Source organism: Rhinatrema bivittatum, unplaced genomic scaffold (genome assembly GCF_901001135.1).
Source record: "Rhinatrema bivittatum unplaced genomic scaffold, aRhiBiv1.1, whole genome shotgun sequence".
Taxonomy (NCBI): domain Eukaryota; kingdom Metazoa; phylum Chordata; class Amphibia; order Gymnophiona; family Rhinatrematidae; genus Rhinatrema; species Rhinatrema bivittatum.
Genome location: NW_021820830.1, coordinates 147,652 through 161,516, shown reverse-complemented (window position 1 = coordinate 161,516; position 13,865 = coordinate 147,652). Strand labels below are relative to the sequence as shown.

General features: G+C 43.1%; 1 protein-coding gene across 1 annotated transcript in view; it reads left to right on the top strand.

The window, feature by feature from the left end:
• Nucleotides 1–244: 244 nt before the first annotated feature.
• LOC115082187 (D-ribitol-5-phosphate cytidylyltransferase-like) overlaps nucleotides 245–13,865 on the top strand; it is a gene marked incomplete at its 5' end in the record, with an annotated part of 112,362 nt that continues 98,741 nt past the window's right edge. The window contains one exon of the mRNA XM_029586438.1: nucleotides 245–524. Coding sequence (XP_029442298.1) covers nucleotides 245–524 — 280 coding nt within the window. The remainder of the gene's footprint in view (nucleotides 525–13,865) is intronic.

Genomic DNA, 13,865 nt, shown 5'->3' with positions numbered 1-13,865 from the left:
TGTCAGTTTATCTCATTCATTTTGGTAGTTTATCTGTGTAAATACTGTTTTGTGTGAATAAAATCAAATGTTATGTATGTTAAAAATTTACGTGCATATTCTACCAAAACAAATGAAAACAAATGCACATCCCTAATTATTATGATTGCATCTCATGAAATTGTATCACCAGGGAGAACTTCAAAAATCAGTTGTTTTGGTATTCATGCAGATAATATATATAATTTTATGTATTTTCCCCCAGAGTGAGTTGGATAAAAGATATTGTGGTGGTAGTGACAGAAGAAAACCTGGACCTGATGAAGTCTATCGTTCAGCAATATGGACACAAACGAGTCATGCTGGTGGAAGGTGGAGTGACGCGCCACAGATCAATTTTCAATGGCTTGAGAGCTTTTGCAGAGAACCAGCCTCTTGGCTTCCAGCTCCCGAAACCCGAGATAGTGATCATCCATGATGCTGTGAGACCATTTGTTGATGAAGACATTCTCTTCAATGTGGTCATATCTGCAAAGGAATGTGGGGTATGTACCATAACACAACAGTCATGTTCAAAGATTTTACAAATACAAGTCTATTACTTCTTCATTGATTATGCACTCTTAACAATATTACAAATATTTGAAATATAAATGAGCATACAGTGAATGTTGAAAGTCTACATTCCCTTGCGTATTTTTCACATTTTGTTGTTTTAGTGTGTCAGACCTGCATGTATTTAAATGAGTATTTTTCATTCAATACACCATACTTCATACCTTTCAGGCTAAAAATGTTTTACTGGGAGACAAAACATACATGTAACCAGAAAAACAAAACTGAATTCCAACAGTTGTATAAGACAGCATTCTTTCTGCTTAGAATGGTTCATTCCTTGAAGTACAGTCTGTCTACAGATGACTTTTGTTCAGTTATTCAGACCTTCATATTGACAACTGTGGATTATTGTAATTCCCTGTTTGTGAGCCTGCCTAGAATTCAGCTATTACAAAATGCTGCAGTGGGTCTCATCTCCATTTCAGTAAGAGATCATATTACACCTATTCTTAAGCGGTTGCCCTTGGTTGCCTGTGGCTCAGTGAGTCAATTTTAAGATGATCATGCAGGTTTTTAAATCTCTTGAAGATGAGGGTCCTTATGTAGTAGACCGGCTTGACGAATATAACCCTCCTCGTTCATCGCATTCTGCAGATAAATATCTGTTTAAGATCCCCTTCTTTAGAGAGCTTCATCTTCAGACTTCCTGCTGCTGGGCTTTCACAGTGGCTGGGCCTTTTCTTTGGAGCCACCTGCCTCAAGAGCTTTGTGTCGTAGATGATTATAAGCATTTTTGGAAAAAGCTGAAGGTGTTTCCTTTTTCAACAGATTTTTCCAAGATATATTTTTATGTTTTTTTAAATCTATGACTTTTATGATTTAATATTCTGTCATTTTAGTTGTCCTTATTGTATGTTTTGTCAATATGTCACCATCAAACCTCTACAAATGCTGCGAAATGCATCTGCTAGAATTCTAACACCCGTAAAAAAGATCACATCATTCCCATCCTTAAAGACCTCCACTGGCTCCCAATTTCTTTCAGAATTCTCTGCAAGAATCCCTCAATCATTCACAAAACCCTACACAACAGCAATATGCACTGGCTAAATTTATTTATTTATTTATTTAACAATTTTTTATACCGACCTTCATAGTAATAACCATATCGGATCGGTTTACATAGAACAAGGGTATAACTGAGGCAATAAATAAAAGTAATTAACAATAGAGGTGAATAAGACAAAGTTACATTTAACAAGGAGTAAAAAACTTGGAAGCTTAAATAGCTGGAAGAAAGGTAAAGGCAGGAGGTAATTATAACATAATACAATAAATAATATGGGTTAGGGCTTAAGGTGCTTTAACTTGGAAGAGCCCGAGTCATCGTTCGAGAGGATAGAAGACCAAACGTCCAGGTGAGAATAATGACGACTAGTGATTGTCTGGAGGATCATCGAAGGCTTGGTGAAGAGCCACGTCTTGAGTTTTTTCTGAACGTTATGAGGCAGGGTTCTAATCTGAGGCTTGAAGGGATGTTATTCCAAATAGAAGGTCCTGCTATTGAAAAAGCTCTGTCTTTGGTCGAGGAAAGGCGTGTGGCTTTAGTTGGGGGGAAATTCAAAGTACCTTTGTAATATCTCTAATTGGTCTATTGGAGGAGTGTAGTTTGAAGGGGATTTCGAGGTCAGTTGGAGTTGATGATGGATGGATTTGTGTATTAGGGTGATTGATTTGTAAAGGATTCTAAAATTTACTGGTAACCAATGTAGGTTTCTGAGGATGGGTGAAATGTGATCTCCGCGACTGGTGTTGGTCAATAATCTCGCTGCAGCATTTTGTATCATCTGCAGTGGTTTGGTGGTCGATTTGGGGAGGCCAAGGAGAAGGGCACTGCAGTAGTCTATCTTGGCAAATAGCAATGCTTGGAGGACTGTCCTGAAGTCTTGGAAAAATAGTAGAGGTTTGAGTCGTTTTAAACCTGGAGTCTATAAAAGCAGTCTTTGGATGTGGTGTTGACCATTTTCTTTAGGTTTAGTCGGTTATCTAGAAGTACCCCAAGGTCTCTCACATGCTTATGGGTGATATAGGAATTGTGTGGGGTGATAGGGAATATTTTCTTCGTTTGAAGATGAGAGGAGCTCCGTCTTCGAGGCATTAAGGACCAAGTTTAATCTGTTGAGGAGGCTGGTGATAGATAAAAGGCAATTATTCCAGTGGATAAGCGCTTTTGAATAGATTCTGTAATAGGATTAGAATCTGCACGTCGTCTGCGTACAGATAATGAATTAAATTAAGATCAGTTAGCAATTGGCAGAGGGGGAGGAGGTAAATATTGAAAAGGGTTGGAGATAGGGAGGATCCTTGTGGTACGCCAAGGGTGGATTTTGTTAAGGCGATTCTTTATTGTTTATTTTAACTTTGAAGGTTCTATTGCAGAGGAAGGACTTGAACCATCTGTGGGCTGATCCGGAGATACCTATATCTGTTAGGCGATCCAGAAGGATGGCGTGGTTGACAGTGTCAAATGCCGCCGAGATGTCTAGCAGGACTAATAAAAAGGAGTAGCCTTTGTCTAGACCCATTATGATATGATCTGTAAGTGAAATGAGGAGGGTTTCCGTGCTGCGTGACTTGCGGAAGCCATATTGTGAAGGGTGTAGGATATTGTGATCTTCTAGGTACTCTGAAAGCTGGGTGTTTACCAACTTCTCCGTTAGTTTGGCTAGGAATGGGAGATTGGAGATGGGTCTGAAATTGGCTGGTTCATTTGGGTCTAAATTGTGCTTCTTAAGGAGGGTTTGAGTGCCCCCGACACTATGCCTCCAACCGACCCATTAGATCAGCCTACAAAGGAATTCTACATACTCCCTCTCCTAAGACGACACACCTCAACTCTACGAAAGAACGAGCATTATTGATTTCGGGACCCACCATCTGGAACTCCATGCCCCCGACCTATGACAAGAGCAATACCCAAAAATAAAAAAAAAACAACTAAAGACCTGGCTCTTTAAACAGGCATTCCCCGAATAGCGAGCTTTTCACTACCTCACATCCTAGCAACACTCCCCAGGCAATTAGTTATCTCCTTACAGTCCCCTTAACTACAATTGACTTATTTCACCTCCTCCCTGTATTAATCGTTCTCTGTTACTAACCATGCAAGACTCCCCCATAATAAAAACCTATAGCCACTCTCTCTTCCCAATTTTATTTTATTTATTTGCTTTTATATACCGACATTCATTGGTGTACATCACATCGGTTCACATTATAACAGAGGAATAGTATGACTGGATGTCGTACTATTTATGCATTGTAACATTAACTTAAAGTGGGGAACATTATAACAACATTATAACATTTGGCAAAAAACCTTAGTGATAGAAACAGTTAAGTAAGTTAAGCAAGTTAAGCAAGAATAAGGTAGGTATAAAGGATAGTTATTATAATTTAAGTTATAGAAGTGGGCTAGGGTGTTTAGAAGGCGGAATCAGTACATGCAAAATTTACAGTGTAGAAGCGGCAGATAGAGTATGTACGGGGTGACATGAACCAGATTTAGGTGGGAGGATAGGGTGTATAGGAGAGGGAGATGAGGGGTAAGGAGGTAGGGGGGGAGGGGGAGCAAGGGGGGGTGGGGTTAGGTAGGGTGTTGGTAGGCTTTTTGGAAAAGCAATGTTTTCAATTGCTTTTTGAAAGATTGGGTGGAGGGTTCCAATTTGAGTTGGGAAGGTAGTTTGTTCCAGAGGGTGGGGCCAGCTACAGAGAAGGTACGTTGTCTGGTGGAGGTAAGGTGCTAGTTTTGTATGGGGTATGATAAGGAGGCCTGTGTTTTGGGATCGCAGGTTTTCTGGCTGGGGTATGGTTGGGGAGGGTCTTTGGTCCATTTGATTTTTTTAGTTGTAGATGGTTTTGTGGAGTATGGTGAGAAATTTATATTGTGATCTGTGTGTTATGGGGAGCCAGTGTACCACCAATGGCTCCCTGAAAGCTGCATGAACTTACGTTATCATTATATTAACTTATGTTGTCAATGTATTTCCATTACACTTGGTATTATAATATTGTTATGCTCCTCTATAATTCCATATTGATTTTCTCTCCTATTATCTTGTTCCTTTTACTGCTCTTCCTTTTTCGTTAACTCCACTATGTTCCATGTACTGCGTTAAGTTCAATGTAAGCTGCTCTGATGTACCTACGAACACCAGTATATAAAAGCTTTTAAATAAATAAATAAATGATCAACTTAGAATAGATGTCCTGCTATAAAGCAGAATAGAATTTCAAATTAATAAATAAATCTCCATGCCCCTGAATTAATATTAACCTTTGGCAGCAGTTATAACAGTGAGTTGGTTAGGATAGGTTTAATAGGATAGGATTGGTTGGTTAGGATATAGGATATTATAAAACTGCTAAAGCTATGTCAGGCTCCTTGGGGAGTGTTGATGGATAGCAATCTTTAAGTCATGCTAAAGATTTTCAGTTGGATTGAGATTGGTAGTGTGGCAGGGCTGCTCCAGGATATTTACCTTTTTCCTTAACCACTCCAGTGTAGTTTTGGCTGTGAACTTTGGGTCATTGTCATTCTGAAAGAGGTCAGTAGGTTTTCCTCAATGCTTTTTCTGTACTTTTCATTGCCCCTTCTATTGTGACAAGTGCCCCAGTCCATGCAGATAAGAAATATCCACAAAATATGCTGCCGCCGCCACCATGTTTCACAGTAAGAATGGGGATGGTGTTCTCTAGCTGATGTGCTGTGGCGGATTTGTGCCAAATACATAGGGTCATTTACCTAGCCATGATAGTTTATCATTGGAGGTGAAAAATATCATGGGGGTAGTGGTCCCATGATATTTTGCCCCCACAACAAAAAAATGCAGTGGTATTCTGGTGCGATTTTTATCGTGGAAGAAACCCGTGATAAAAAATATCACCATAAAATGAGGCCCACACCTGCGAAGGTGGCCCATCTTGGCCGGGGCACCATTGCATTAATGGCCAGAGGTCACAATCTTCTTCCCTGGAAATTATCCAAATTCTTCCCGTCCCCTTCACCGCCACCTTAAAAAAAAGTCTCACTGTTCATGCTGCGAAGTCCTGCCCCTTACCCAACCCCCCCACTTTGACATATACCCCTACCCGTTCTTTCCATAAATCACAATCCCTGTGGTTTATTGGCCCCTCCCTTTTCTTACCCTCCCAAAAATAAGACCCTGGGGGTCTAGGGTGGGCTCCCAGACTCTCACCCCACCCTCAAAACCCCCTACTTCAAAATGTTACCATTGGTGGTCAGTGGGGGCCTGTAGCGCCCCCCAGCTCTGGGGCCCACCTGATGCCATTTTCAAAAATGGTGCCAACTGGTCATTTCCTTATTATGTGGTGGTCAGTCGATCATTTCTTTTTTTCTTCTTCTTTCATCTTCAGATTCTTCCTTACATCTGTCTCTAGCAATGATCTTTTCCTTTCATCCCTCTTCTCATTTCTCTCTTTTCTGCATCTAACCTCTTCATTTTTCCTCTATCATACTCCAGTTCTCAATCTCCCTCTTTTCACTCTTCACTTACTTTTCAGCTTTCCATTTCTCAATCTCAACCCCTTCATATCTGTTGTGTCCGTCGGTGCCCGACGCCCTCTCTCCACCCTCCTTACCTCTCTGGCACCTCCCTCTCTGTCCGCGGGAAGACTGGCTACCACGGCGTTCTCCTGCCACTTGTCCTCAGGCATTCCTGGACCAGCTCGAAGCTGTAATCGCCATGTTTCCTAGAGGCCTAGGGGCGTGCGTGCGGTGCGGCCCCGATTTAAGTACCGGCATTGGCGCGAACCTCGGGGGCGTTCCCCGAAGATGACGTCACCCGCGACGGATATTTAAGGTCTTGGATTTGCTAACATATTGAGTTAGCAAGGGTTTCGCTACCTGAGCAACTCTGCCTCCTCGGATTTACCAGAGGTACCCACTCCTCGGGGGCCTCGCTCTCTCCTTGTTTTTTCAGGTGACAGTCTGGAACCGGTACTTGCTCCTCGAGGGCCCACGTTCCCAGACTTGCTTCGTTTACTCTTCTGCCTGTAAGTCTTCACTACCAACTATATCAGCTACATCAGTGAGTTACCATCGTTCTCTCTGAGCTTTCCCTGGAACCAGGTACTCGCTCCTCGAGGGCCTATTCTTTCCAGCTCATGGGTTTCATTGGGACATTGTGTGAGTGTTACATCTGCATACCCTGCCTACTCACTATATCTCAGTCTATCTTCTGCTCAGCCTCCAGGGATCGCTGTTCCAGAATCAGAGGGACTACAGCCCAGCCGGGCTTACCAGCTCACTACTGCCACCTCTGGTGGTTCAGTATACTGTCTAATAAAAGAACTAGTGTGTGTCTGTCTCCATACTCTGAGCCTGACCGGTGATCCCTCTCGACATCTTCCCCTTGGGGCATGGTCATCTGCCACTGGTCCAAGGATCCACCCTCAACTCTCATATATAACAATAGATTGCTAACTACTATCTGATTGCTCCTCCCATCAGGCATCAGATCAATAACAGATTGCTAATCCAGCAACTCAGTCCTGAACAGATTGCTAACTCCCTAGCAGACTGCCAACTCAGGTCTAAAAGAGTATCCCATCTCCACGCTTGCTTAGCCCCTCCCTAGCCCACCTTTCCGATGCCCACTACATTTACATTAGAAGCCCTGATGGCGTAGTATGGGCCCATTGTGTCCCCCTAGGCTCTGGACCTGGCCACATCCATTTTCCCATCATATGATAAGGGCAAAAGCATGGTCCAACTAGATGGTGCCATTTTGAAAAATGGCCATTTCTGGGCTCAAAGCCTACGAGGTGCTACAGGTGCCCACTACACTACTGGGGCTTCTGTTGTAAGTATAGTGGGGGTCTGGAGGATGGTGGACTAGGGTGGAGAGGGGAGGGATTGGTGCATGGCGTGTGCTGGAGCTACTAACTTTAAAATATCTTTTTTGTACACTATCGCTGCCTCTATAGGCTGCGGAGTGTGGGATTGTGGGTGGAGTGGGCAGAGGGTCTGTGGAGATGCCTGGAGCCTTTTAAGCACCTTGTGGGGATGCTACTCAGGGCCAGTTGGCCCCTTTAAGACATGGCAGCCTCACAGTCCCAGGGCTGCCATTGTGCAAACTGCTGGGGCCAAATAATGCTGCAGTATTTTTCAAAAGATACCTTGGGATTCACAATGCAGCAGTGCAGAGTACCTCTGTTTTTTTAAGTCTTGTGGTATTTTCCCCTCCAGGAAAATTATCGCAACTTAGTAAGTGACCCTCTAAGTTTGTAGTTGAAACAAGTGTGTGTGTTTGTAAACTCGCACCCTGAGTTGGAACACTTACTTGCCCAATAGTAGGTGACTGACATAAGACTCAGGGTTTCCAGTATATAAAACCGGTGTAAGAGCTCTCCCTAGTTGTTGACTTAGAGGATAAATTTACAATTGCCTATCTTTCCTACTAGTATCTAATGATGGGGCCCAATTTTTGTCCTTACTAGTATAGTCTCCTGTAGATTAGAAGGGAAAGCAAAGATTAGGGTATTTGGGTTATGAAGAGTAAAACAAAGGATTTTAAAATAAAATTTGCTTGTACGCTAAAAACGAATAAAGATATAACCAACTGGCAAATGTTTTTACCCCCCTTTTTTTTTTAGCAAACTAATAAATCAGTATTCTGATACAAAGTGCACTTTCCCCTTAATTACTGTTTCTTTTTTTTTTTTTTTTAATATTTATTTGGTTTTTTTCTTTCAGTTTTTATACTAGTCTGGCCTGACATGTATTGATGTTGGTGTACACTTAGCTGTCACGCTCCTAGGCTGCAATGTCAGGATTCTTCTCCCTTTTGAGGTGCTAATAATTGTCTTCTTATTCTTTAACAACTAATAAAAGAAAACTAACTCCATGACCCTGAGTATTCTTCTGCCAGCTAGTAGTGTAAAGTGTTCCCTGACTCTTCAGCTGGAGCCTTGATGAAACTGTGTTTACTAACTAGCATGAAATTAAATCAAACAGCAGTGTTTTCCTTTATATATTTATTTATTCACTCTTCTCCATTTATCACAGATTCTTTCACCAAGTTCTCAATCTGGGGATTTGTTCTGGAATTCTAATTTTCTTCTAATTGTCAGTTGGCAGTGGATTACGGTACCAGACTGTGAGTCTGACACTGAGTGGCTAAATTGAACCAGCTGCCTTCCAAAAGGAATTACGCTCAGCACTCCAAATGCTCCAAAGGAATTGCTGGGCAAGTTTACCAAAATTTCCTTAGGAAAACCTGATTTAATCAGTTTTCCTATTTTTCTGGGACCTTTGATTCCCAGACTCTGTCAAGAGCTTTAATTGTCTCGGAGACAAGAAACTTTGTTTCTCTATTCGAGATCAGTCAGATGCCTCTCAGTATTTCTTTCCTTTTAGCAGGGTGTTTTTTTTTTATTATTCCACTAATTGAAATTTGTTTCCCTTGTTATAATTCAGGGATTTTATGAGTAGGCTTCACTTTATGTCACTTCTGATTCACTTACTCTTTACTACTGCTAACTTGAGCAGCTGCTTTGTTAATTTTCCCATGATGCTGCTCATTTAGTATTATTTTAATCTCTCCTCCCTCATACTAAAAGTGTTTCTTATACCTTGGTTGAAGAGTCATATATCTCTCACTAAAGTTTCCACATCCATTTCACTGGCCTGAACTTTAAAACCTGGACAACTTCTGTTAATCATAAGCAGTGTTTAACTTTTTGGTTGTGCTTCTAATTAGAATCATGGTAAAAAAAAAATCTTCTCAAAGCAACAAGAAATCTCCAATCTGTTTCTCATTCTCTCAGTTCTTGATAGAGATGTGTTTCAGGTGAACCTTTCGATTTGGCCTTCGTTATTGGCTCGCCGTGGGAAATTACGTTTTCCCGCGGTTCGGGCCGATTTTTTTCGGCCTCCCCGAAAAACGAATTTTCCTGAAATTTCGGGAAAATCCACTTCATTTTTCGGGGTGGCCGAACCAGGACGAATGCACATCCCTAGTTCTTAATCATCACAATATTCTCACAGGGGTAGATTTTACAAAATTACACACACGCGTACTTTTGTTTGCGCACCAGGCGCAAACGAAGACGCGGGATTTTAATAGATACGTGCGTAGCCGCGCGTATCCGTTAAAATCTGGGATCTGTGTGCGCAAGGCTGAGCAAAATTGGCAGCCTGCGCGCGCCAAGCCCCGCAACCGGCCTCCGTTCCCTCCGAAATCGGAGCAGCATCGGAGGGAACTTTCCTTCCACCTCCGCCCCCTCCCTTCCCCTACCTAACCCACCCCCCCAGCCCTATCTAAATCCCTCCCCTACCTTTATTCCAGAATTTATGCCTGCCTCGAGGCAGGCGTAACTCTCACGCGCGGGCCGGCTGCCGGAGCGCCATGTTCCGGTCCGGGGGCTGGTCTGGAGGCCGCAGCCACGCCCCTTGGAACGCCCCCGGATGACGAGCCGCCGCGACACGCCCCCCAAGAAAGCCCCGGGACTTACGCGGGTCCCGGGGTGTGCGCAGGGGGGTTTGGGGTAGGTTTTCGGGGGTTACGCGTGTAACCCTTTGAAAATCTACCCCACAGTATAACACTTCATGACATCACTGCCTCTAAGTCCCTCCACCACTGTGTCTGTACCATGCAAACAAGCCTGCACCTAGCAAGAGACACCCTCCAGGCACTCGGTTCCCAAGGTAATCTTTAAACCAAGCAGCTGCTGGAGGTCAAACCTAGGATGGAATCCCTGTATTCCACTGAGCCCTGTCAACTGTGGTTTTTTTTCCCTGGCCCCAAATAATGTGTCCTTTGTGGGGTTTATTTTTAGTCATGATGGTATCTGCCCAGACCACCCCAAAATGTACTTAACCCCTCATCTATTTATCTATATATTTATTTATGTATTTATTTTGTCTACACCACAGTGCCAGAAGCACTGTGGTGTAGACAAAGGTTTACCTCCAGGTTTACCTCCAGGTTTTCCAAGGGTCATTAAAAGCATATCAGGGGCTTTCCAATGGCTTCTGTCCACTTATCATGACTCCAAATTACTTTTATTTTCTTTTGAGTTTTTCCATTTAATTTTGCTTCTTGGGGCAATGGTGCCATGACTCAGTCCACCAGCTATTACAGCCTTTCACTCTAACCATGTGACAGATACTAGCATCCATTAGCAGGAGTATCTAGACATCTGGGGTATCAGGACTTAAAGGGCAAGGTCAGGTAAGACCATACTTTTCTATTATATTTACCTCTTTACATATGTATATGTACATATGTGTATGTACCATGCTTATATATATGTAATATATGTATATGTATCTTCTGAGATGCGTATGTGTGTGTGTGTAGGTATGGAAACAGTGCCAGTGATGCAAAATGGATCCTCTCATGAAGTTTCAGTATTGCACCATTATGTAGTAGTTTATACACGAGAATCAGGTTTCAAGGTAGTGAGAACATTCAGCTGTTTCTCATTCATTATTTCCTAACTCTTCCAAATAGTGTTTCGGTTCTTTAGCTTAATTTTTATTTTGCTTGAAGTCATATCATTTGTTTACTGTTTCATGCTGTTTTAAATGAAGCTAGATCAGGAGGAGAGGCATAGCAGGAGCTCCAGGAGTAATTGCAGTTACACCATGACTAAGCCGCTGCTCATGAAATTTGGTTGTTTCATTTTAACATTTTAGCACATATTTATTTTACTTTTAAAAGTTTATTGGATGATGTAAGAAACAAATCATAGCCTGTGGAGTCCAGACAGTCGTCTGATGGCAGGATAATATTTTATCACCCTGTACAATTTATGCTTTGCCAAAATGCATAAGTTATACCAGTTTTTAAAACAAACTTATATGCAAAAGTTTGCTTTGAAAGGTATATCAAATAACTCGCACAAAGTTACACCTGTTTCCTGTCAATAAGCAGACTAAATTAGCCATTACTTATGTGTGATGTCATCCGGTGGCAACAAACAGACTTGTCTCTCTAAACTAGTAGAGCTTTGAGCTCTACTGAGCATGTGCAGGAGTTTCTGTGGGGGCATTGCCTTATGATTTTCCTCAATCATTTTTTGTCTGAATACGTAACAGAAGTGATTTCTGTCTCTCCTACATTTTTCTTTGGAAATCCTAAAAACTACTTTATTTGATGTATTTTTACTTCAGTTATTCTTCTAAAGTTGCCTTACTACCTCTGCAGCCCTACAACAACACCATTTAGTACTACTAAAGAAAAAAAAAGGCAAAAACCCCTTCTTAACGATGAAGTGTGGCCTTCTCTTCTGCCATGTCTGGGCAGAAGAACAAATTAACCACCACAAACGGTTTTAAGAGATTGATCTGTGGGAAGATTATGTCCCTCACTGACATCATGGATTGTGATATTGATGCCTTGGGCTGGATCATGACCAGAAGAATTGCTATGCCTGTGGATGGATGTCCCTGTGCTTGCCAAGATCCAGGGCTTTTAAAATTGAGGAACTGCGTAAATCTCTCCAGAGTCACAGTAGGTCCTTTTCTCGCAGTGTAGCCTTGTGTGCCTTGCCAGGAAAAGAGCTGAACAGGAGCTCATCAAAAACTCCCTCGTCTGCTCATGCAAAGCCACAGGGTTGAGTTCTGCCAGCCGTCCTGCAAAGAAGGCAAAGCAACATAAATTATTGGAACCATTGCAGCATGCGTTGAAGAAAAATAAGCATTCTAAGCACAGTGCATTGGCACTGGTGCCAGTAACATTGCCGATGCACAGTGCATCGACTCACCTGATGCAACTTTCATGGATGCTAGTGGTGAATGGTACATTGAGGCACCTGACATAGGAGGTATTGAGGCGCTCAGTGCATGAAACTCGAAGGCACCGATGCATTTGATGCACCGACACATTTGATGCATTTTGCACCAATGCACTTGACACATGATACATTGGTGCTCTTGATGCTCGATGCTTTGACACCAGGCAAACCTGTGGCCTCTGTACATGATCCCGCCATGTATAATGCAAGACCCCATGGTGCAGCTTTGATGCAAGCGACACAATATCGTTGGCCTGTGCTAGACTCCTAAATGCACATTTCTAAAGACCCGTCAAAGCATGCCAAGGCACCCAAGGCGTCCAAACATTCTATCCCATTGAAGCCATTAATGCATCCACCTCAAATTTCAATTTATCAATCTGCTTTGCCAACACAACTCTATAGACCCCATCCTGGATCGGCAGGAGGCTTGGTTTAGCCTCTGTTGGAAACAGGATGCTGGGCTTGATGGACCCTTGGTCTGACCCAGCATGGCAATTTCTTATGTTCTTAAGCACCTCACCCCGCAAGCAGGGTCCAGTCCTTTCGGAACAGACACAACAAGAGGGGAGCTGGCTCAGGTATAGGCCCCAGCCGAACCCCACAATGAGAATCAACAGACCCATCCACAGGAAGAAGTCATAGGGGGCAGACTTACCCTCTTCTACCAAAGATGGGTCGACATAACGTCGGACAAGTGGGTCCTAACCATCATTTGAGAGGGATGCTATCTGGACTTCCACAGTCTCCCTCCAGACAAATTTGTGAGATCACTGTGCCACTCCCTTTCCAAGAGGATGGCAGTGGAAACCACACTGACAAAACTACTCAGCCTAAAGGTGATAACCCCGGTGCCCACGCACCAACAAAATACTGGTCATTATTCCATCTATTTTATCGTCCCAAGAAGAAAGTTCAGGCCCATCCTGGACCTCAAGACCGTCAATCGCTACCTGAGGGTATCGCACTTCCACATGGAAACTACGCAGTCATAAGGACAGTACAACTGGGAGAATTCCTGACTTCACTGGATCTATCCGAAGCCTATCTCCACATTTCGGTCCACCACGACCATCAGCGTTTCCTACGCTTCGCGATACTGGACCATTACTACTAGTTCTGAGCGCTACCCTTCGGGCTAGCTACCGCCCCTCGAAACCACCAAAATCATAGTGGTAGTGGCGGCAACACTGAGGAAAGAAGGAATCCTTGTACATCCTTACCTGGACGATTGGCTGATAAGGGCAAAATCTCCAGAGGAAAGTCACCAGGTGACCACCAGAGTCAAGAATCTACTGCAGAATCTCGGGTGGATCGCCAACACAGCCAAGAGCTGCCTACAGCTCTCCCAGTCGCTAGAGTATCTGGGACTCCGGTTCGACACCAAGTCCTCCCCCCCTCCAAGGAAAAGGAAACTGATGGGTCAACTGTGAAAACTGCTGAACTATGCTCGCCCCCAAGGTATGGGACTACCTCCAAGTCCTCAGTCTCATGACATCAACCCT